This window comes from Mobula birostris, chromosome 25 (assembly GCF_030028105.1).
Source record: "Mobula birostris isolate sMobBir1 chromosome 25, sMobBir1.hap1, whole genome shotgun sequence".
NCBI classification, from domain to species: Eukaryota; Metazoa; Chordata; class Chondrichthyes; order Myliobatiformes; family Myliobatidae; genus Mobula; species Mobula birostris.
In genome coordinates this window covers 7949626-7974212 of record NC_092394.1, presented here as the reverse complement: position 1 = coordinate 7974212, position 24587 = coordinate 7949626, and the positions used below count along the sequence as shown (strand labels likewise).

General features: G+C 42.8%; 1 protein-coding gene across 1 annotated transcript in view; it reads left to right on the top strand.

Annotated features, from left to right (window-relative positions):
* Window positions 1–20118, top strand: part of LOC140187771 (clathrin heavy chain 1) — an 84824-nt gene extending 64706 nt beyond the window's left edge. Inside the window, exons 21-33 of the mRNA XM_072243462.1 lie at window positions 943–1126; window positions 1211–1403; window positions 2459–2616; window positions 3706–3870; window positions 4864–4971; window positions 5303–5470; window positions 5552–5701; window positions 6575–6706; window positions 8506–8616; window positions 9434–9604; window positions 11040–11261; window positions 18534–18609; window positions 19149–20118. Coding sequence (XP_072099563.1) covers window positions 943–1126; window positions 1211–1403; window positions 2459–2616; window positions 3706–3870; window positions 4864–4971; window positions 5303–5470; window positions 5552–5701; window positions 6575–6706; window positions 8506–8616; window positions 9434–9604; window positions 11040–11261; window positions 18534–18609; window positions 19149–19270 — 1960 coding nt within the window. The 3' untranslated portion in view covers window positions 19271–20118. The remainder of the gene's footprint in view (window positions 1–942; window positions 1127–1210; window positions 1404–2458; window positions 2617–3705; window positions 3871–4863; window positions 4972–5302; window positions 5471–5551; window positions 5702–6574; window positions 6707–8505; window positions 8617–9433; window positions 9605–11039; window positions 11262–18533; window positions 18610–19148) is intronic.
* Window positions 20119–24587: the final 4469 nt, after the last annotated feature.

Here is a 24587-nt window from a genome sequence, read left to right as displayed (position 1 = left end):
GCTTTACAGAGCCAGAGATCACCAATCGAGGCTCGTTTTTTTTTTTTCTTCGTGCTATCTTGTAGGGAGCTTGTATGTTCTCCCTGTGACGACGTTAGTTTTCTTTGGGTTCTTTTCCCCCTCATTCCAAAGACATACAGTTCGGGTTTGAGCTAGTAAGTTTGGGCATGCTGTGTTAGTGCTGATAGCGTGACAACACTTCCCCACCACAATCCTTGGACTGTGGTTGTTGATGCAAAGCAATGTGTTTCAATGTACATGTGACCAATAAAGCTAATCTTTCATCTTGAAACTAGAACAAACCCATGAGGTCATGGAGAACGTACAAACTTCCTACAAACAGTGGCAGGAATTGAACCTTGGTGGCTGCTGCTGTAACAGTGTTATGCTAACGGCTACACTACCTTGCCTCTTCTGCAAGGAAAGGTTGTCACCAATACTTATTGTACGCTCTACCATTTGGATAAAAGCAAGATGGATTCAGTGCCATGCCAGGCAGCATATCCATTAGCACATTGCTCTATAGCGCCAACAGTTGCTGATCTGGGTTCAATTCCTGCTGTTGTCTAAAGAGGTTGTATAGTATGTTCACCCCACGACTGTTTACTGCTTTCCTCCCACATTCCCACATTCCAGAGACATATGAGTAGAGTTAGTGAGTTGTGGACATGCTATATTGCTGCTGGAAGTGGGTTGCCCCAGCACAATCCTTGGACTATATTGGTCATTAATGGGCGGGGGGGGGCGGCGGTGGGGGACATTTCACTCTGTTTCAATGTACATGTGATGAATAAAGCTAATATTCAGCTAAAATACAAACCTGCATTTTGAGGGTTGGTTATGAATTCTTGCAGCATGAGAAACAATAGTTGCCCTAAAAGCTTATCTTGACAATATTAGCAGAGTTCAATTCTAAGGTTAGTCCTTCTTCTCTGAAACCAGGAATCTGCAGAACTTGTTGATCCTTACTGCCATCAAAGCTGACCGTACCCGTGTGATGGAGTATATCAATCGTCTGGATAACTATGATGCTCCTGACATAGCTAACATTGCCATCAGCAACGAGCTCTTTGAAGAGGCATTTGCCATTTTCAGGAAGTTTGATGTCAATACATCAGCAGTGCAGGTAGGGTGGTGAAGCTTGAGCAAACTCTGCGATTTGAAGCTTTGTCCGTTAAGGGGAGATCACAGCCTTTTAAACATTCCGTAGGTGCTGATCGAACACATTGGCAATCTTGATCGTGCGTATGAATTTGCTGAACGGTGTAATGAGCCTGCAGTGTGGAGCCAACTGGCTAAAGCCCAGCTGCAGAAAGAAATGGTTAAAGAGGCCATTGACTCCTACATCAAGGCAGATGATCCTTCGTCGTACATGGAGGTTGTCGAAGCAGCCAACAAAAGTGGTATGTTCTTAAAATGATTAATACTTTTCATTGAGCTCCATTATAAGTTTAATTGTAATGCTTGGTTATTCGAAGGGTAGTGACACACCCTAGTAGAATAATCTCCCAGTTTCAGTAGCCTGGGTTCAGTCCTGACCTGGCACTGTTTGTGCGATTTTTATCATATTCTGCAACTATATGGGTTTCTCCTGAGTTCTCGGGTTTCCTCCTGCATCCCAGATGTATGGGTGGGTATGCTAATTTTCCCTGAGTTAATCTGATCAGCCATTCTAGTTGGCCACCCTTCCCCTCTATCTACTACCTCCCATCTGCACTACATTGTAGGCACTTTAAACCACCCTTTATAATGCTGTTTACATTAGGTGCATGCTGGTTATTTATAAACTTTATTCCATATCCGCACTTTAATCTCACTGCTTGAACACCCAGTTGGGACAGTCTTTCATTGATTCCATTATGGTTATTATATTACAGATTTGTTGAGTATGCCGGCAAGAAAATGAATCTCACGGTTGTATATAGTGACATATAAGTACTTTGATAATAAATTTACTTTGAACTTGACCTTTAAATGTCTTTGTTGCACGTCACACCAACCCACCACAGCAAATTCCTAATACATATAAATGTATATGGTGAATAAAGTTCCAAACACGAGGAATTCTGCAGATGCTGGAAACTCAAGCAACACACACCAAAGCTGCTGGTGAATGCAGCAGACCAGGCAGCATCTCTAGGAAGAGGTACAGTCGACGTTTCGGGCCGAGACCCTGTCCTGACGAAGGGTCTCGGCCCGAAACATCGACTGTACCTCTTCCTGGAGATGCTGCCTGGCCTGCTGTGTTCACCAGCAGCTTTGGTGTGTGTTGGTGAATAAAGTTGATCCTTGGTGTAGATGGGAAGTGGAATTGATGAGGATGTGCGAATAAGTTGATGGAACAATGGGATTACTGAGTTGTAGAATAGTTGCGGAGTGTTTCGTCCATTTGGTTCTATGGGCAAAAGATAGTGCGCACACCAGTTTCATCTGCTTATTGCCTTATTTTGCTCACCAGGGAACTGGGAGGACCTTGTTAAATATCTGCAGATGGCCAGGAAGAAGGCTCGCGAGTCTTATGTGGAGACGGAGCTTATTTTTGCATTGGCAAAGACCAACCGGTTAGCAGAGCTGGAAGAGTTTATCAATGGACCTAACAATGCTCATATCCAGCAAGTAAGTTTTCATGTAGTAATATGTGCAAAGCAAGATTAAGCTATTGTATATTCAGTTAAGAGGATCTGAGAATATTAACACTGACCAGGGCTTCCGCTTTCTTCAATTTAAACCAACGACTGCAGTAACTGGCAAGAACCTACTAATGATTTAAACTTTACCAGTATTGAATAGCTACTAGTTTTAACAGTTTAAGGCATCCCGTTTTTCTCCTATTTCAGAGTTGTATAATCTGAATAAATTCCAGTGAAAATGAGCTAGAATAGATTACCACTATTCCATTCAATAAGATTGTGGCTGATGGAATATTGACTTTAATGCCTCTTCTCCCCACACCCTTGATGACTCGTACTTCAACTTGCAGTTAATCTGTGCCTTGCACAAGTAGGGAATTCCAAAGTCATGGACCCTAGGAAGAAATTCCTTTTGTTCTTCATGGGGCAGCCCGCGTTTTGAAACAATATCCTCTAGTACTAGGTATTTCTTGAGGAAATGATCCTCATCCTTCACTTTATCCTTCTCCAGGAACCCTTGGAGGTTAGGCTCGACCTCAGCATAATTCCCTTCATTCCAGAAATCCGTACAGTGAATCCTATGCAAGTTTAGACTAGAATGCAAATTCCTACCTGTGCAGTATGCTTCACAGATACTACTTGACCTGCTGAGTTCCTCCAGCAGATTGTTACTTAGTGCCGGCAACCTCTGACTTGTGTGGGGGTTTATTCCATTTTCCATGAGTGAACTTTATTCCGTGTATCAAATTTTTAGGTAGTGATTTATGAATTTCTTTTACCTGAATCAGCTTTATACTTCAGGTGTGATATTACCAGTACACAGTTACATCAAAACTGCCCCATTTTCACATTCCTATCAATTTTTTAAGCACCAATATTTCATTAGTTTTCTTAACTCTCGTACTTTATTTTCCCCCAATCCATTTGGAATTTGAATATCAGACGGGAGGTTCTGGTAGCATTTTTTTCCAGAGTACAAACTGAAAGCTCAGGGATGGATTGCTGTGGTATTAAATGCTAATTTAATGACTGTCCTTTGCTTGAACCTTTTCATCTATAAGCCACTTACTTGCAGGTTGGTGATCGCTGCTATGATGAGCAAATGTATGAAGCTGCCAAGTTGCTGTACAACAATGTTTCCAATTTTGGTCGCCTGGCATCGACACTGGTTCACCTAGGGGAATACCAGGCTGCAGTGGATGGTGCTCGCAAAGCAAACAGTACTCGGACTTGGAAGGAGGTACACCTTGTGCACTCTGGTACACTGCCTCTTAATTTGACTTCAAACATCTGGATCCATCAGTGGTGTATAGCTTCACCTTTGTTAATGTCCATCTTGCAGTTAGCATTAAAACTCTAAGCAGCAGTAGTTCCCTGGAAGAATGCTGGTCTTTGTGAAATTGACACTTTACACTGGAGTATATTTTGAGGTGCAGGGTAAATTGAGACTCTCAGAATTACTGATCCTTTCCTATCAATATCCTCGTTTCCTCATGTGCTTGAATGTAGTGTGCTTGATCTTCCTCCTTCGCCAGAGCATTTCTGGACTTCCATCAGATAATAGGAGCAGAATTAGACCATTTGGACTCAAGTATGCTCCACCATCCATCATGGCTGATTCATTATCCTCGCAACCCCATGCTCCTGCCTTCTGCTCGTAACATTTGGCGCCCTGATTAATCAAGAACCTATCAATCTCCACCTTAAATATACTTTGCCTCAACAGCTGTCTGTGGCAATGACTTACATAGATTCGCTACCCTCTGGTTAAAGAAATTCCTCCCCATCTCTGTTCTAAAGGGACGTCCCTCTATTCTGAGGCTGTGCCCTCTTATCCTTTCTGCACATTGGTCATAAGTTCTCAACCTGACCACCGAGCTTGTTCTTGTTGTTGCTCTGTGGTTAACGTGAATCTATGCCAGTATTACCTCAGTACCATGTGTTAACTTTCAATCTCTAATATGGATTGCTACCCAGTTTTCAGAGTCCAATTCAACTTGGTTGCTTCATCTGTTTTCCAAGTTACCATCTCAGTCTAGCAAATCTTAGCTCAGTGAGTTTCCCTTTTTGGTGTGTTACCAGTACAATACATGAGGTGCCCTCCTGTATTGTTCAGTGGCTTGAGGCAGTGTTTGTGAAAAATCTCAACTTCCATAATAGGCAAGCAGTTAATTTCACAGCAGATTCTGAGCTGGGGTGATTTTTCCATCACTAACTTTACCTTTGTTTTCAGGTGTGCTTTGCCTGTGTTGAAGGGAAAGAGTTCCGCTTGGCTCAGATGTGCGGTCTCCATATTGTTGTGCATGCTGATGAGCTGGAGGAGCTTATCAACTACTACCAGGTAATTTCTGCGTATTGGGAACTGGTCTTGAACCACCTTGGATGTATTTAGTTTTTACTGTTTAAAACTGGAGCTTAAAACTAAAAGGGTCCCATGCAAATATTTAAACAATTTCTCCCAATCATGTTTGAGGACATTTGAAGTCTCGTCTTAATCAGAACCTGCTTGGCTTGTAAACTAAATGTACAGTCTATATTCTAACTTGATGTTATAAAAAATGTTTAATTGACAAAATTGGGTTTTTAATATATATAATATTTGAGAATAGCTTATTTTGGCAGATTGGCATGATTTTAAACTATTCTGAATGTTCATTTGTACCCTCCTGCAGGACCGTGGTTACTTTGAGGAGCTCATCACCATGTTGGAGGCAGCTCTTGGTCTGGAGCGTGCTCACATGGGGATGTTTACTGAACTGGCTATCCTGTACTCCAAATACAAACCACAGAAGATGAGGGAGCACTTGGAACTCTTCTGGTCTAGAGTCAACATTCCCAAGGTAATCTAACTCTGCACTTTTTTTTTCACAAGGGAAGGCTTTATGTGCCTGAACACCTACTAACCGTGTGTACCTGCACAGGTGCTGAGGGCTGCCGAACAGGCTCACCTTTGGGCCGAACTAGTCTTCCTGTATGACAAGTATGAAGAGTATGACAATGCCATTATCACAATGATGAATCACCCAACGGATGCATGGAAGGAAGGGCAGTTCAAGGACATCATCACAAAGGTAGTCTTGAACAAACTATTTTCTAACCATTCTCTTGTGCATAAGTGGGAGTGCGCATTAAAAAAATACAATTTGCAGGAAAACTCGTGGTATCTCAGTGAAATATCTGGTGGCCAATTGTCCAAAGTAATTTAAGCTTTGTGAAATAAAGCAGCCCCTGAGAGCACTTAAGATTAGTGTAAGCAAACGCATTTAAAAGCACTGACTAACTTGACAGACGAATCATTTTGTGCTGAAAGCAATTTCTTTTAAAAAAGTTATTTTTAAATACCGTTTCAGTCCACTGGGTGGCAGTAAAGAAACTGCTTTCCTTATGTGGATGGAAGTTTTTAGTTTAAATTGGATGCTGCAGTAAAGTAGCATTTAGTGCAACGCTATTGCAGCTCGGTGCTGGAGTACGGAGTTGAATTCCGGTGTTGTGCGTAAGGAGTCTCTGTACTTTTTCCCCTGTGGAATGTGTGGGTCTTCCCTGTGTTCTCAGGTTCCCTCCCACAGTCCATAGATGTACTGGGTAGGTTAATTTTTCATTGTAAATTGTCCCATGATCAGATTAGGGTTAATCGGGGATTAGCTGGAAGGGCCTACTCCACACTGTATCGCTAAATAAATGAGTCTTGACTCACGTCTGGGGTGGGGGCTGAGCTGGTTTTGTAGCAAGTGCAGTAGCCCTTTGCCCTCAGTGATTAACTACCATTTTGTAATGAGGATATGAGAGCAAAACGAACTGGTAGTACATTCAGAAAGGTCAAGTGTATAAACATTTGGGAATTTTTGTTGCAATGGTCAGAAATAGCTGGAGCTTTTGCTATATTTAATAAATGTTCTGTCTTTTTGCAGCATTTTATAATCTGTATTTTGACTTTACATTTACAGGTGGCTAATGTGGAGCTGTATTACAAAGCAATCCAGTTCTACTTGGAATTTAAGCCTCTTTTACTGAATGATCTGCTTATGGTTCTGTCTCCACGTTTGGACCACACGCGTGCAGTGAACTTCTTCAATAAGGTATTTCCTTTAAGGGTTAATGTACGAGGAGTATTTTGATGGCTCTAGGCCTGTACTTGCTAGAGTTTAGAAGAATGGTAGGAGAGGATCCTCATTGAAACCTGCCAGATATTGAATGGCCCTGATAGTGGACATGGAGCTATTTCCTGTGTTGGGGGAGTTAGGACCAGAGGCCGTGGCCTCAGTATACAAGGGTGTCCCTTGGAACAGAGATAAGGAGACGTGCACATGATGCTGGAGAAACTCGGCAGGTCAGGCAGCAACTGTGGAGGGAAATAAACAGTGGACCCCAAGATCCTTCATCAGGACTGGAAAGGAAGAAGTAAGAAACCAGAATAAGGAGGTGGAAAGAGGGGAAGGAGTAAAAGCTGGAAGCTGATGGGTGAAGCCAGGTGGTTGGCGGGGGAGGAAATGAAGGAGCTGGGAGGTAGTAGGTGGAAAAGGTAAAGGCTGGAGGAGAAGGAATCTGATAAGAGAAGAGAGTGAGCCATGGGAGAAAGAGAAGGAGGGGGCAAATGACTAGAAGATGGGGAAACCTGTGTTTTTTTTTTTGCCATCAGGTTGGAGACTACCCAGGTGGAATATGAGGTGTTGCTTCTCCAACCTGAGTGGCCTCATCATGGCAGTAGAGGAGGCCATGGGGATTGGAAATGAAATGGTTGGCCACTGGGAAATGCTGCTTTTTGCAGACTGGGGGACTACATTGGTGAGCGTCTTTGCTCCAAGCTTCACCAATGTTGAGGTCACATCGGGAGCGCTGGATACAGTAGACAACCCCACCAGATTGGCAGGTGAGGTTTTGCCTCACCTGAATGGAGGAGAATGAGCAGGTGTGGCATTTCTGCTTGCAGGGGTAAGTGCCAGGAGTGAGATTAGTGGGGAGGCACAGATGGACAAGGGAATAAAGGCAGGAGCAACCCCTGTGGAAAGTAGGGTGTGGGTGGGGGAAGTAAAGATGTGTTTGAAAGTGGCATCCCATTGAAGCTGGAGAATGATGTGCTGGATGGGGAGGTGCCTGGGTTGGTAGGAGAGGTCAAAAGGAACTCTATCCCTTTTAAGGTAGTGGGAAGATGGGTGAGATGAAGAGGAATTTCGTTAGCCTGAGGGTGGTGAATCTGGAATTCATTGCCATTGGTGCCTGTGGAGGTCAAGTGATTGGGTGTATTATGATGGAGGTTGATAGATTGGTTAGTAAGGGTATCGAAGCTGACGGATTTGGGGGATGGGGGGGAGGGAAGACAGGAGAGTAATGCCGAAAGGGATAACAGATCAGCTGTGATGGAATGGCAGAGTAGGTTCTGGGCTGAATGGCTTAATTCTGACCATAATGTCTTGTGCTCTTTAACATCTGTTGCAGACCACTGATAATTAGTAGATTCCAAGCTGTGTTCAGTGATAGAGCAAAACGGCTTTGAGACAGCCCCCTTGGCCCACCTAGTCCATGCTGGCACAGTGCCCACCCAGGGGTGGCAGTAGAGGCAGATACAGTAGGGATATTTAAGAAACTCTTGGGCACATGGATGATAAAAAAAAAAATTGGAGGGCTATGTGGGAAGGAAGGATTAGATTGATTTTAAGAGTAGGTTAAATATGTGATCTTGTAAAAGATTGGCACAATACCATGGGCTGAAAAGCCCATATCATCCTGTAATGTTGTGTTCTATCCAGCAGTGTAATCTGATACTCAGCTCTCACCTTGTCAAATTCGTCTTCATTGAGGTGGGTTAGATGGTAAGGGGTTAACCTTTTATACAACTTGCAAAACCAAAAGGCTACTGCACACATTTTTGTCCCTTCAGGTTAAGCAGCTGAATCTTGTTAAACCCTACCTGCGCTCTGTACAAAGCAACAACAACAAGTCTGTGAATGAATCACTAAATAATCTCTTCATTCAAGAGGAAGACTACCAGGTGAGCTAAACTGAGGAAACTATCTTGGATTGTGTAATTTTATTTAGCACGGTATCAAGTGAGTAAAGCGAAGTAGATTAATCTTGTAATTTGGACAAAATTGATGGGAAAGATTTTCAAATTAACATGTCCAATAGCCTATCCTGGTCTAGTCATCTTGATGGCATAGCCAAGAAAGCTCACCAACATCTCTACTTCAGGAGGCTAAAGAAATTTTGCATGTCCTGTGAACCCTATCAATTTTTATTGATGCACCATAAAGTTTTTCATCTGTATGCAGAAGGGAAAAAGCTCTGCACGTGACTGTTAAATCTGCATTTGTGGACAGGGCTCAGCACCTGGGATCCAGCCTCCTCCGTGGACTCTGTCTATAATTCTCACTTCCTAAGTAAAGTGGCCAATATAATCAAAGACCCCACCACCTTGGACATTCCTCCCCCCCCCCCACCCAAATCAGCAGAAAACACATACCGCCAGGCTCAAGGGCAGCTGTTATCTGACCCTTTTACAATGAAAATTGACTCTTGAACTCGTCTACCTGTTATGATTTGCACAGTGTTTCTCTGCATTGCCCTTTTGGTAACATTTGATTTACCTTTTACCTCTGCCCTGTAATGACTTGTCCTGTATAAACAGTATACAAGACAAGCTTTTCACTATCTGGGTACATGTTGCAATAATAAACCAACACCAACTGGGTGCCAATTGACCACTCCCGAAGTGTACTCGATGTCAGTGAGACTGTCCTGTGTGTAAAATGGTAACAGTTCTTTAGATTTTTGCTGGTTGTCTGAGCTTAGTGTTTCTATTTGCTCAGGCCCTTCGCACGTCCATAGATGCCTATGACAACTTTGATAATATCGCCCTGGCTCAGCGGCTAGAGAAGCACGAGTTGATTGAGTTCCGTCGAATTGGTGCTTACCTCTTTAAAGGCAACAACCGTTGGAAGCAGAGCGTGGAGCTGTGCAAGAAAGACCGCCTGTACAAAGTAAGAGCTTCTGCCTGTGGGTTTAGTTTGTGAGTCCACGGTAAACTAATGACAGTTCCACACTTCCCAAGGATTGAGCTTGCAGTAAGATTCAAGGCATTAACCAGCCCCACAAGAATCAGCGTGTTGGAAATATCAGTCATGGATGGCTGGTGGTTTGTACTGTAAAAAACAATGTGGACCATAGCTCTAAATGTGAGCTCTAATAGAACATGGAACTTGTGCTTTTTATTAGTTAGTTCTAAAACTACCATAGTCATCTCGGAACTGAATGTGCCACTAGGCTGATCTTTGGGAGCCCTGTTTTCTAGCCTGGCTGTCAACGTGAAACTCTTCAATTGACATCAAAAATTGTGTAACTTTACTGTGAGTGGTGTAGTGGAATACAATTTCTGTCTAGGTAATGTGCTAAAGGAAAGGATTGGAGTATAAACGTGGGATTCTACAGGTGCTAGAAATCTTGAACAATACACAATGCTAGAGGAAATCAGTAAGTCAGGCAGCATCTATACTTGCTGTCCTTTACACCACTGATGTTTTGAACAGCAGTGAAGGTTCTCCATCTGTCTACCCTTGGCCATTTTCTCTGTTGTGCCCCAGGCGTGGTTCAGGGTCCTCATTTCTGCCTCTACAGTATGGCACCAAGTTGTCTTTGGCAGCATCTGTGGAGGGGGATAAACTGTCGATGTTTTGGACCAAAATCCTCCCAGACTGGAAAGGAAGCGGAAGTCAGAATGAGATGAGGGGAAAAGGAGTACAGGTTGACGGGTGACAAGTGAGATGGATGAGGTAGGAAGCTGGGAGGTGATGGAAGTTGTACAAATCGATGTTCATGTGATCAGGTTGGAGGCTACCCAGACAGAATGAGGTGTTGCTCCTCTAGATAAGAGTATGTTCAGCCATGGTATTTGCAAATGCCTGGGCTTGATGTGTGAGCACAAATTATTCAGTCTGATGTCCTGTTTCAGCTGGGTTTTATACTCATTGTATAAATGACCAGTACCTTCTGCGAAGATTTCATCTTTGATTGAGGATGGGTGAGGCTCAAGCATAGGTTGAAGTTGAAGGGTGACCTATTTAAGGGGAACTGGAGGGAGATCGTCTTCCCCCAGGATGGTGTGAGTGTGGAAGTGGTGGATGCAGGTTCAATTGCAACATTTGAGAAGTTTTGATTGGTAAATGGACAGGAGGGGTACAGAAGGCTGTAATCTGGGTCAGGGTTGATGGGACTAGGCAGAATAACAGTTCGGCAAAGACTAAATGGGCTGAAAGGCCTGTTTCTGTTCTGTAGTACTGACCCTTATCTCTAGCTGTTGAAGCATTTTAGTCTTGGATGCACACAGTCTAGTAGATGTCCATCGCCTGTTGTGGGTTTGGCTAGTGTATATGCCACATAGCTTGCATCAAATTCTGGACATGCGCTGTTTTGTTTCAGGATGCTATGCAGTATGCATCTGAGTCCAAGGACACTGAGCTGGCCGAGGAGCTACTACAATGGTTCCTGGAGGATGGGAAGAAAGAATGCTTCGCTTCCTGCTTGTTCACTTGCTATGACCTGCTGAGGCCTGATGTCGTGCTTGAGCTGTCCTGGAGGCATAACATCATGGACTTCTCCATGCCGTATTTTATCCAGGTGATGAGGGAGTATCTCACAAAGGTAGGTGTTCGACAAACCGAGCATAAAGACTCGTGTGTCATCACCCAGCTGCAGTTGGGTTTGACCTTGCCTAGAGGTTGTCAATAGCTTCCAGTTGAAGTGTCAATGTGTAGCCTGATTAAACTGGTAAGCATCGAGACTGATTTATTTATCACATACCCATAGAAACATACTGTGAAATGCATCATTTTGAGTAAACAACCAACAGACCTGAGGGTGTGCTGGGGCAGCCCACAAGTGTTGCCACATGTTCCTGTGCCAACATACCACGTTCAACACAATACAACAAATCAGAACGCAGCAAAACAAGCCCCATTACTCCCTGCCACCCACGCACATACAGTCCCCTAACTACAGGACGGGTCATCTTCTTTGGCCTCCAGACTCTGACTTTGACTCAGACTTTGAGCTCTGACTTCCCTGGACATGATGTAAAATTGCTTGTTTTTTTTTTAAAGTACTTGCTGTGAGGCAAATAAGCAGGTCAAATCAAAGAAAGTGTCACCTGAGTATCCTACAAATCATTGTTTAATGCCAAATTGGAAGACTACTGTCTAGTTTTGTTCTCACTCCTATTCCCCTGTAGAAACTAAACTGGAAGTGAGTTTCCATTGGAGGGGCCATATGTAAAGCAGCTCCTGACATCTGGGCCACTCTGCCCAAAGAGTTGCTGTAGGTTACTCAGCCTCTGGACTTTTCCCTGCTGTTTTACTAAATCAGTGTTTAAACTATAGCAAAATATAAACAGATTCTATAGCTTTGGTAGAAATATCTGCCGTTAATCCTCCAAAGGACTTTATTTTAGAGTGCATTGTACCTCATTTAATTTAAACCTTGCCCTGACTGTATGCCATTTGCTACAAGATTGCAAATCAGCCACTTGTGCTGGTTAGCTTCAGGCTGGTCCCAGTATGTATTAAGTGGGTGCTATTTGACTATTATTGACCATTTTTACTTCAGGCACCTGCTTGGTACCTTCAGCTGGCCAGTAATGTTGGCTGATGGAAATGGGTCACTGGAGACATACAGTGGTCCTTTCTGTCGTTCTCCCCACTGACCATTGATCTGTACTCCATTTGCTTTGAACTCTTGAACATTGAGTTGGCCAGACTTGAGCTGTCACAAAACGTGATTAATTATTTTTGGGTGGTAGGTACAAATTTAAAATCTCTTTAGTTAGCGGACGATCCTACAGCTTTTGGTATATCCAACGGGGATGATGACACTGAGGGTTATATAAATAGTCTCAGCCTCAGTTCATAATTGAACTTTGCCACCTGACACTGCTCAGACCGAATTTGACCTACAAGATCAATCCATAGAATCTCCTGGTTAAGCTGCTGGAATTGTCAACCAGCCCAGACTCGTCCAATTCTTATATCTTCCCTGCAGTTACTTCTCCAGCCACCTTGCATTCCTGTATAAAATTGATCCTTTTATTATGCTTGCTGAGTCTAAGGTTTTTCTGTACTTGTTCGTAAGCTATTTTAATTTGCTTGCAGATGAATGGCATAATAAAAGATGGGTTTGGAATCTATTTTTGTATTTATTTAGAAATGCAGCGCAGTAACAGGCTCTTTTGGCTCAATGAACCCACACTGCCCATTTGCACCCTTTAGACTAATTAACCTACTAACCCTTACGTCTTCAGAATATGGGAAGAAATCGGAGCACCCAGATGAAATCCACATGATGTAAAAACTCCTTACAGACAGCATGGAATTGAACCTGGGTTGCTGGTGTTATAGTGGCATCACACTTACCGTGATGCTCCTTCATTCAGTTTTAAAGCCTACCTGGAGTTTTTTAATTAGGTCAAATTAATTTTAAAAGTAATTGCCCTTTCTATCTAATTAACTGTCTTGGGACAAAATTACTTGTTTCCCTACATAGGATGAGCTGTGTGCTTGCTTTTCCAGGTTCATCAAATTAATCTATTAAACAGTCCTTGCCATATTAGTTGGCAATTTAGATGGCTTGGGAACTGGTTACTTTCAGTGGATTCCTGAGTAGTCTGAAATCCTCTAACGTGCCAATTACACTGGAGATTTTGCTCATTATTCAATTATATTAATATATCTAATCATTTCTAGTCCATTCAATTTTATTCTGCCAGTATTCATCTGTATAGTTGGTGTCCTTCCTGATGTTTTGTGGTACACTAAAATGCTGCTCTTTACTGTTCTCTCTTCCCTCCCTGCCTTCCTTTATCCCCTTCATTCTGAGTTATCCTTTTTTTTTGCTGTTTTGCGTCTTTCCCCTTCTGCTTTATGTGCTGGACATTGGAGTTTGGATTCTAAGCTGCTACCCTCTGAATTTCCTTGCAGGTTGATGAAATAACGAACAAGGTGAAAGTTGACTCCATTTTCCATCTTAGTTCTGGAGCCTCAGGAGCTCTGCATGCGTCGTTTTCTTCCCATCTTACACTGCTTTATAACTCCACTAGATCCACTGCAACCCCTTTTCAGGCAGAGCTATCAATGTTGAGTGAAGACCACCCACCATCATTACTAGGTGGCCATATAGTGACTGGTTCCCAATCTCTGCCTTGCAACTGCTCCTTGTTCTGAAACATTCTAGCATAAAGCCCAAAGCTAAGTTTTAAATGAGGATATTGAGATGTAAACAATCTAGTGTAAGAATTAACTATTTCTAGTGACAAATACAACAGACTTTGTGGGATTTTGTAATAAGACTTGTCCCACATGCCATTTATTTAATGGATTAAAACCAGTTTTGACATACTTGAGGCAGGGTCTCACCCCTTCAAGGATACTTTCAACTAGCATTAAAATTGTACTAATTAATTGAAGCCACAATTACCAAGTACATTTAGTTTAGTGCCTCTGCCCTGTGGCTCAGTAGGTAAAAACTTTCTCGGACCTGGGGACAACGCCTCGTGGTATTGGGTATAGCCATTCATCAGTGCTTCCCCCTTCTCCCCAGCCACTGTTTGTGTGTGTGAAAAATGGGTAACTGGACTGCAGTGTTTCTTTAAAATCTGAGCATGTGCAACACTGTCCACAAGGAGGTCACCGTTGTGGCCACAGGTATTGCTGTTTGGCTGCATGTGTGCTTTCGAAGAGCCTGTATGGCTGAACCATCTTTTTGTTTTGCTTCAGTACTATTGCCTCTTTTTCATGCACACATTAAAATGAAATTATCATTTTTGATTAAAAAAATAAATTGTGGAAAAGCCTTTGCATTTGTTTTATAACTGCTATTAACGAGGGGTATGTAAAGAATTTTCAGTCAATTTCCATGCAGATCAGTTAAAAACATTTGAATTCTACACAACATTACCAAAGTGTTTGCTTATTGTGTCCTCTGATCCAGTTAATACCTCAAAGGTTGAAAGGCATCTCAAGTTTCATTTGTAAGATGCATTATGGTAGGTGATGCTAAATTTATTTCAGTTTCTTAATTTTGGGTGACAAGAACAATCCCACAGAACAATCTGTACCCTAGATGTTAATGGTATTTAGATGGACGGGGAGTACCTCTTGCATGGTGCATTCTTGGGGTCCAAGTTTCAGGTGGGGAACTTATTCCTGCCTGGAAATTTCCAGACAGAGCCCAAGGTCATGGGAGTAGGACAGGAGAATGTTGTTGAAAGGGAAAATACAGTAGTATGTCAGCCATGATCAAATGGTGGGGCAGACTCTGGGCTGGACGGCCCAGTTCTGCTCCTGTCTGATGGTCTTGGTGGAAAGGTATTGATTTTAGTACATCAAAAAATCATGTGGAGGAACACAACAGAAATTTGTATGTGGGTCTCCACTTCCCAAAATCAGTTTTTAAAATTTTAAACAAGACTACAAATGATTAGGGTAGAGACACAAGGTTAGTATTTAGTCTAAGAGCAATTAAAGATTTTTCAGATTGATAAACTGGTTTGATTTAGAAACCAGTATTGAAACTGAGCACGTTCTGCATTGAAAGTGTATGCTTTGAAATGAGACAAAAGTTGTCTGGGTGTAGGGTCTTTCCTGCAAGTGGGTTTCGCTCTTCAGTAGACTTGAATTTAGATTTGCATGAGCAATTTATCTTGATGTTGTTATACATCAAGCTGCCATTCATGTGTATTCCAATGTGAGGATTAGTCACATTTGGATTGTGCTGTTCTGACATTAGTATGTGGTAGTTCGCCAGGGTTTGGGGGGGTGGGGGTTGGGGGCTTGGGTTACAAAAGAGATTGGTCTTTGGTCCATTGGAAACTTGAGGGGTGACCTTGTAACTTGAAAGGCCTAGAATAGTTCATTGAACCTCAGGGCAGGAGAGTCTAAAGCTAGAAAGAATGGGTTTAAGGTGAGTTGGGAGGGGAATAAGGGAGCTCTGAGGGAAGCCTCCTTTGGGTGCGTTAGTTATCTGAACTAGCTGCCAGAGGATGTAGTGGGGGCATTTGGGCAGGTGCTTGGATGCGGGCCCAATACTGGCAAATGGGGTTGACATAGATGGGTATCATGGTTGGTATGGATGAGTTGTGATCCAATTCCAAGGACCTAATTTGTGAACTTTAAAGATGGCTGTTAATTCTCTTGTCTCATTCCCCAATTACCCCCTTAATATGGAGTTTCATTTGATTTTTCCCAAATGAAACTACCCTTTGGGATATCAAACAGCTTAAAAGCAATTAATGCAAATTGTAGATTACTAAAGACAAGGCCTTTATACAAGACCCAATTTGTTCTGACTAGCAAAACAAACCAGGTTCTCCCCACACAATTGACTTGTTAGTTAGTCTGTGATCTGCCTCCTGATTAATTTCTCTGCATACCTCCTGACTAATAGTAATATTGTTAACAAGCATGGGGGTGGGAGACCATTCAATGGATAAAGTCCAGGATGCAAATATTGCATGCACTAGTCAGCATCTGGTCGTCCAAAGTCTTGCTAACAGTTTCTCTTTGCACAGGTCTACGTGAGCTGCCTACATCCTTTATTCAGCTGGGGGTAAACAATTAAGTGTTGTCCAAGTTCAGCCCTCAAGCTGGCTACTGTCAGAGGCACAAACGTGCAACATTGGCCTCAATATTTGTCCTGGGCACATACAGTTCTCAGAGCTTTTGAAATAGCACAGCAGAATCACAGGATCAGTGGGAACTTGTTGGGCTTGTTTAGGGCATAGATGAGTCAGTCAGGTTGAGTGTGTTGTCTACACAATGTGATGGAGAATCTGGAAACCGTTTCTACACTTTGCTGCATTGCCACTGTCAGAAATGATTGCAGTACTCAAACATTTTGCTATTAAAACTTCCAGTGTTAACTAGTGTTCTCCAAATGTGGTAACGAGCCTTTAGAAACAAGTAACAGTGAAGGATCATCATAACAAAATACTCAGCCCTTTGGCCCATTTTGTCCTGCTAGCTCTTCAGTCTTCCAATGAGAATGCCTGTTCCTGTGTTCCATTTATTCTATCCTCCGGTGTCTGGTATCTTGGAACAAACATCCTGCAGCCATTGTGATAATCCAAGAGCTGTGAATGATGCACATTAAATTGTGGGTGAAAATAAGTGGGAAGGGTGACTGGCCATTTTAACTCAGCACTGGCCTTTGCTCTGTGTGTGTGTGTGTGTGTGTGTGTGTGTGTGTGTCCTTTTCAAGCTGTTGTCCCTCTGAAATATTTCTCCAGTTGCTTCTGCCCACTTCACAATCATTCCAATTTATTGCACAGCTCTTGCGTTGTGCTTGGAACCTGTCATTGAGCTTTGCACTGTTGTAAATTTGTGCTTTTAATGCCTGCCCACTTGTGAAGATCCTGTTGAAAAGAGCTGATGACTAATGTTACACACAACCCTTTAAGTTCCAATAGTTAACCAATTGCACAGCCTTCCCTGAGCAAGGCTGTAATTCCAGCCCACCTTGACTATCGCAAGGTGAAGAAAATTTGCTGAGGCTAGTGCATCTTTGGAGTTCTTTACCTGAGAAGGTTGACAGTTGCGGGTGTGTTGGGGTCTGTGTGCAGAATGGTGCTGTATGAGCAGAGCCTGATCTCATTGTCTTGGAGAAGGACTTCCCCTGGTGTCCTGCTGTACAGCTGCCCATGTTGAAAGTACTCATGCACTGGCATCTTCTGGAGCAGCACTTTGATGTTTGTATTTTCACTGATGAGTTTTTTCTGTGTCTGGATGTGGTGGGTGATGCTACTTTCAGAAAGCAAAATGTAAACTTTTGACAAATAGTATAATAGTAATATTTACCAACGTAGTTTAAATTTTAAGGAGCGTCTAAAGTACTTCATTCCTTATTTAATGCATTGCGTCCAAGAGATTAACGTGTCCATCCAAAAGAACATGGTGTTTCACTCCTAATCTAGGTGTAAAACATTCATAGGGGCTTCCTGCTTTAATGATTATTGCTTAGAGTGGCGTGGTAGATGTTAGCTGACTGTCACAATAGAGCAATATTTCTACTCTAACCTAACCAGTACCTCCCTTTCTGCTCGTTGAACTCGCCGTTTTTCCCCTTGTGCTTCTCCAGCTTCCCCTTCTAAACTTCTCTTCAACCTCTTGTTCCTTAATTTCCCCGGTTAAATTTCTTGGGAGCTGATCTTACTGGCCTTCATCCAGCACAGGCATTGACCACTTTCATCATGTTAGACCTCTGGACCAGTCTGTTCGTCCTTCACTGTTTTTGAATCGGTAGATTTTCTGTTGCTTCAACCACAACTCGTGATTCTAGCAGGAGAGTGTAACTGCTATGTTGAGTTTTGTACTGGAAAGGTGTAAATTTAAAAAGTCAGTTCTCTCCATTTAACCTGTTGACATTAAGGAAGCTTCCACTGAGTGTTCACCAACTTCTCCAGGTAATATTCAAGAACAAATAATTTGATGGCTAATACTATTGGGAATACAGATGGGAAAAGTTTAATAAGATGTACACATCTTCGTTTTAATTTGAAAGTTGTGGATGATTAGTGCAGTTGCCAACTGCGTTGCTCTTCCCACTTCAAAAGTAACTTACTGCTTGGTTGGAAACTTCAGGTCTAAGCAAATACCTTTCAGTGTTTTCCCTGTCATTAGAAAGCTGTTATTATTGTAACGTATGTTCCAGGCTCCATCTAACTAGTCTTAGAAAATGCTAGATAACAAATAATTTTTTAAAATAACTTGGACAATTAAACTGAGTGTTTTGCATTGCTTGCCGCAATCTGTTGAATGGTCGCTCATTCAAGTGTTTTGAACTCGAAGCATCTTTTAAGGCTTTTCCTTGAGCTGAGTAGGAGTTTGCTCTCAGCAGACGAGTGATTGATTTATTTTTGTTTTTGTTTAGGTGGACAAGTTGGACATTTCAGAGTCATTGCGGAAAGAAGAGGAGCAGGCCACTGAGACGACACCCATTGTTTACGGTCTGTAGCTGATAATGAGTTGACTTAAGTTTGATTAAAACAAGAATTGAAAATGCTGGTGATCAAATGCTACTAAAGTGGTTTGATGAACTGTGCTGAGGATAGGCTGAAGTGTGAGACTTGAAATCTTTCTCCCTGCTTTCTCTCTCTCCCCCCAACCCCGGCCACCCCAAGCAGCATGCTGGGTTGACTTTTAACTTCTAGTGTTGGTTGTTTTAATACTATAACCACTTCTGGTGAAACCCTGATGCCTAAGCTGCAGGTATGAAGCTCCATCTGATTACCTTTGCTTCAAAGGTGTTCTGTGTTTTTGCACTTCAAGGACATTTGATGATACCTTTTAAATAAGTTCTCTACACAAATTGCCTGTTCCATTGATGCTGATTCTTTACAATTGATCAGTGTTTGTACAAACAGCTATAGTGCTTTCACTGTACATTCAATAGGAGTAATTGCATTTTAAATAGATGAAATTCATATAATTTCACCTTTATCACCTCAGTGGGGGAAATACAATTAACATCTCTCTCCCTCCGCAGGCCAGTCACAGCTGATGTTGACAGCAGGACCCAGTGTAAGCGTCCCTCCACAGGCGGCCTTTGGCTACAGTTATGGTGCCCAACCATATGCTCAGCCTGGCACTTATGGGTACGGTATGTAAGGTAATCGCAAGCTACCCACCTGCTCAATGTCTGCCAGATTCCCTTCATCTTGCAACGGGGAAGAGGAAGTAAAGCTCTTTATATATTGTATGTCATGAAGGACTCGAGTCTTTTTTTTTGTTTTGTTTTTCTAGTTCTAAGTGTCTGGATCACAGCTCTAACTTGTTTCTCACATTCCACAGTAATTAGATTGTGATTTTTCTCTTTGGATGGGAATGGTTGTTTCATTTAAAGCTCTTGGTGTGAGCTAATGTCCTGCAAACGTCTGTTGTAAAGAATTTAATTTTCACTCTGTAATGAGGCAATACTTCAATGTCGTATCTCCCAACTGTACCAGCAACTTGTGCTGTATTTAAAATAAAGTAAATCTCATTGTATTCCTAAACCGAGTACAGGACTTGGCTGCTTACCTGTAAGATGTTGATGAGCAAAAAAAAAAAAAACGAAACACTAATTACAGTGCACCAACACCATGACTTGAAAGCTGGAAATTATGTAAAGGTGTACAACAAGTTCAGCTGACCCATTGATGTAAAACTTGGGCTCATCCCAAACTATGCAGGCTCTGTTTAAACTCCTTAGAGGCTTTCAATTTCTACTACGTTATTCACTCACCGTGGTTATGTATAGCCTCTCTGTGCTAATACAGTGCTGATGTGGGACCATCAACTCCCCAGAACCAGTCTGTTTCCAACCCTGTGCTAAGGTCTTGCGTTTGCTGGATATTGTGGTGTGTTAGGTCACTGTCTTTGAGTGTACAGAATAAAGAATTAATTAAATGGTCCTGTTGGTTTTGTGCAATTTGAAAACAGATTGGAAATAAAATAACAGGGCTCTGAATCTCCAATGGTGTTCGTGTTGTTCATTTTAGCAGCTGTCCGCTCTGCCACAGCTCAAATGGAACAAGCCAGAAGCTGCACATCCTGTAATTGTGTTCACTGTAACGGAGCACGTTGGATTCAGTAGCAACAACTTGTCCATGGATTTGCTCATTTTACATTCTGTACAAGCAACGTGTTCTTGAAACCCAAGTTGGACAGTTATCCCTGCTTGCGGTATGTTTAGCACAACACTTTTCAGAACCAGCAGTCAGTGATCGAAGTTCAAATCCTGCCACTTCTGTAAGGAGTTTGCATGTTTTCCCTGTGACTGTGTGGATATCCTCCCAGTGCTCCTGCTTCCTGTACATTTTAAAGATATACGGTGCTTTGCTCACATAAGTGAGTATTAAAACCTGAGATTTCCATTAATTCAACTGAAAATGTTTATTGGCCTCTGAAAAAGGAGCATGTGATTCACAAAGTTGTAAAGCTTAAAAACCTAAATCAAAAATTGAAATGTCAGCAGTTCAAAAGTACCCTTTGTTCAGCTGAACGACCTCCCACAGGTATTATAGCTAGTGGTCTTTTTGGGTAAGTCCGTACTAGTTCTATAAAAACCTAAAGAAGCAAGATTTGCCTATTCCTCCTTGCAAAATTGCTGAAGCTGTGCCAGGTTAGCTATGGAGGAGTAGTGGACAGCAACCTTTGAAGTCTTAGCAGAGATGTTTGATCAAGTTAAGGTTAACTTATGACCAGGCCACTCAAGGACCTCAATTTTATTAACTTGAAGCCACTCCATGGTTCCTCTGGCAATGTGCTGCTGAAAGTTAGACTTCCTCCTCAGTTGAAGTTTTCTAATAGGTTAGCAGATTTTTATCCAGGTTAACTCTGTAATTAACAGCATTCATCTTCGGGGACGGTTTACAATGACCAATTAATCTAACCAATCTTTGGACTATGGGAGGAAACCAGAGCTCAGGGGAAAACTCATGTATTCCAAGGGGAGGATGTGCAGAGGCTCCTTGTTGGCACTGGAAGCATAGTGACACTTGCAGGTAACACATTTCAGTTTCAATGCACATGTGACAAAGCTAATTATTACATTTAAATCTTGAGCAAGACCTAAATATACACTGAACCGTTCTCATCCATCAACTTCATTTTCTCATGAGGCTTCTGATTGGGATGAATTTGTACTTTTGGGTTTCTTTCATTTATTCTTTGCATCTGTGCTTGGCCGTGAATTTGTATGCATACATTTGCTACAAGTAGCAATAGCAGTCCTATCTTTACCCCTTGAGGTGTGAGGTGTGTGGTGTGCAGTGTACAGAATCAGGTTTATTAACACCGGCATGTGACATGAATTTTGTAACTTAGCAGCAGCAGTTCAATGCAATACATAATCTAGCAGAGAAAAATAAAATAATAAATGTTAATCAATTATGGTATGTATATTGAATAGATTAAAAAACATGCAAAAACAGAAAGACTGTATATTTTTTTTAAAGTGAGGTAGTGTCCCAAATATTCAATGTCCATTTAGGAATCGGATGGCGGAGGGGAAGAAGCTGTTCTTGAATCGCTGAGTGTGTGCCTTCAGGCTTCTGTACCTCCTACCTGATGGTAACAGTGAGAAAAGGGCATGCCCTGGGTGCTGGAGGTCCATAATAATGGACACTGCCTTTCTGAGATATCGCTCCCTGAAGATGTCCTGGGTACTTTGTAGGCTAGTGCCCCAGATGGAGCTGACTAGATTTACAACCCTCTGCAGCTTCTTTCGGTCCTGTGCGGTAGCCCCTCCATGCCAGACAGTGATGCAGCCTGTCAGAATGCTCTCCACGATATGACTATTGAAGTTTTTGAGTGTATTTGTTGACATGCCAAATCTCTTCAAACTCTTAATTAAGTATAGACACTGTCTTGCCTTCTTTATAACTACATCGATATATTGGGACCAGGTTAGATCCTCAGAGATCTTGACACCCAGGAATTTGAAACTGCTCACTCTCTCCACTTCTGATCCCTCTGAGAATTGGTACATCACAAAAGTTTGTGTTTCCTGCAGTATGTTGCTTCCATTATGAAGTAGTTGGCCTGTAGCAACACTAGGCTTGAAGTTTGGTAATATTCCAACTTGAACACAAGATTCTATTTGGAAATCATTTTGTCTTTGCCCCCACACTGTTCCTAGACCTATTAGAATGCAGCTGCTTCAGTTTTGATCTGATATCCTTTTGGATCTCCCCATTTTACAGCATTAATATTGTTTTTGTCACATCTACCAAGATCCAGTGAAAAGCTCATCTTGCATAGACTGTAGAGATCAAAGAATTAGACAGGCCAGTGAGCAAGAATAAGGTAGAACAGTAACAATGTGGAACAAAGTGTAAAAGCTACTGTAAGAGTGGAATGCATGTGAATAATGAAGTGCAACATCATCGGGTAAATAGTGAATGCAAGAGGCCATGTTATTGTACAGGAAGTTCATAAGACATTGGAGCAGAATTAGGCTATTTGGCTCATTGAGTCTTTTCCACCATTTGATCATGGTTAATCCATTTCAACCCCAGTCTCCTGCCTTCTCCCCATAACCTTTCACGCCCTGACTTATCAAGACTCTTGTCAACCACTGCCTGAAATATACCTGATCACTTGGCCTCCACGACCACTTGTAGCAAAAAAAATTCCACAGATTGATCGCCCACTGGCGAAAGGAATTTCTCTACTGCTGTAAATGGACGTTCTGCTATTCTGAGCCTGTCCCCTCTGGTCTTAGACTCACTCACCAAAAGAAACATCCTCTCCACATCTGCTCTAATAAGGCTTTTCAACATTCAATAGGTTTTAATGAGCTCACCCCTCACCCCCCCCCATTCTTCTGAATTCCAGAGAGTACAGGCCCAGAGCCATCAAATATTCCTCATATGATAAGCCTTTCAATCCCAGAATTAAAGTATGATAACAATGGGATAGAAGCTGTCCTTGAGCCTGGTGACAGATGCTTTCAGGCTTTTGTGGCTCTTGTGTGCTTTTTTCTTCCGGGGAGGGGGGCAGGTAATTTTGCTAGCTCGAGCAGCAAGAAGTATAGACAGAATCCATAGAGGTTTATCAGCCAGAGTGTGCTCCATGTGTTCCAGCAGAGAAATGGGATCTGTGGACCACCATGCCATGCTAACCTTTACTTGTCTCCTCCTCTGCCTTGCCAATTTCAGTGAATTTGTATCTCCAACCCTGTGATTACCTGATTTTCCCCTACCACCTAAGATGATTAGGTGCAATGATCGTGTGGATAGCCAGAAGCTTTTTCCCAGGCTGAAATGGCATAGTTTTAAGGTGCTGGTAAATGGGTACTGAGGGGATGTCAGGGGTAAGTTTTTCACACATAGAGTGGTGGGTGTGTGGAATGCACTGCTGGTGGTGGTGGTGGAAGTGGATACAATAGGGTCTTTTAAGAGACTCTCAGATAGGTACGTGGAGCTTAGGACAATAGAGGGCATTGTGCCAGGGAGATTCTAGGCAACCTCTAGAGCAGGTTACATGGTCGGCACAAGATTATGGGCCGAAGGGCGTGTGATGTGCTGTAATTTCTATGTTCACCTCTGACAGCACGTTTCAGATACATAGCATTTTTTAAAGGGCATGACAGAAGTGTATTTTTAAAAATATATATTCTTCTTCTCACCCTCTTGTTGTGGATGTTTGTTGTTGTTCGTCCTTCGTAGTCGAAGATGACTCAAAGCCAAATGGGAGATTGGTGGCTGTGGGTCCAGAGGTGACTGATGAGGCCAATCCGGGCCCTGAAGGCTCGCCCACATGTGGGACACAAGTGGGTGGGTGCTGTCATGGCAGTGGATGCTGCTTGGGCCTTGTGCACAGCACGCTTTCGTTGCGCCTCGATGATGCGCCTGACTTCGGCTGCACGGGCTCCTGTGGTGATCTTGCTGCGCCAAGCTGGACGGTCGAGGGCAAGCGTCTCCCACGTGTTGATGTCGACACCCAGGCCTTTGAGGGAAGCTTTGAGGCAGTCTTTGTAACGTTTCTTCTGCCCCCCGACTGAACACTTGCCCTGACACAGTTCTCCATATAGCAGCTGCTTAGGCAATCGGCTGTCTGGCATTCTGACCACATGTCCAGCCCACCTGGCTTGGGCTTTCAGCAGGAGGGTGTAGACACTGCAGAGCCCAGCTCGTTCCAGGATTTCCGTGTTGGGGACTTTGTCCTGCCACCTGATGTGGAGGAGTCTGCGGAGACAGCTCAGGTGAAAGTGGTTGAGCTGTTTGGCGTGTCTGCTGTAGACAGTCCAGGTCTCGCTGGCGTAAAGGAGGGTGGTAAGGACCACTGCACGGTAGACCTTCAGCTTGGTGGTAAGGCTGAGTCCTCTCCGCTCCCAGACGTTCTCACGTTTTGGATACCCCTCCCATGGAAAAGGTTCTGACTGACTACAAAACAAACTGAGATCACCCTTCAGCATCCCTCGCTCCAGGTGAAATAAACT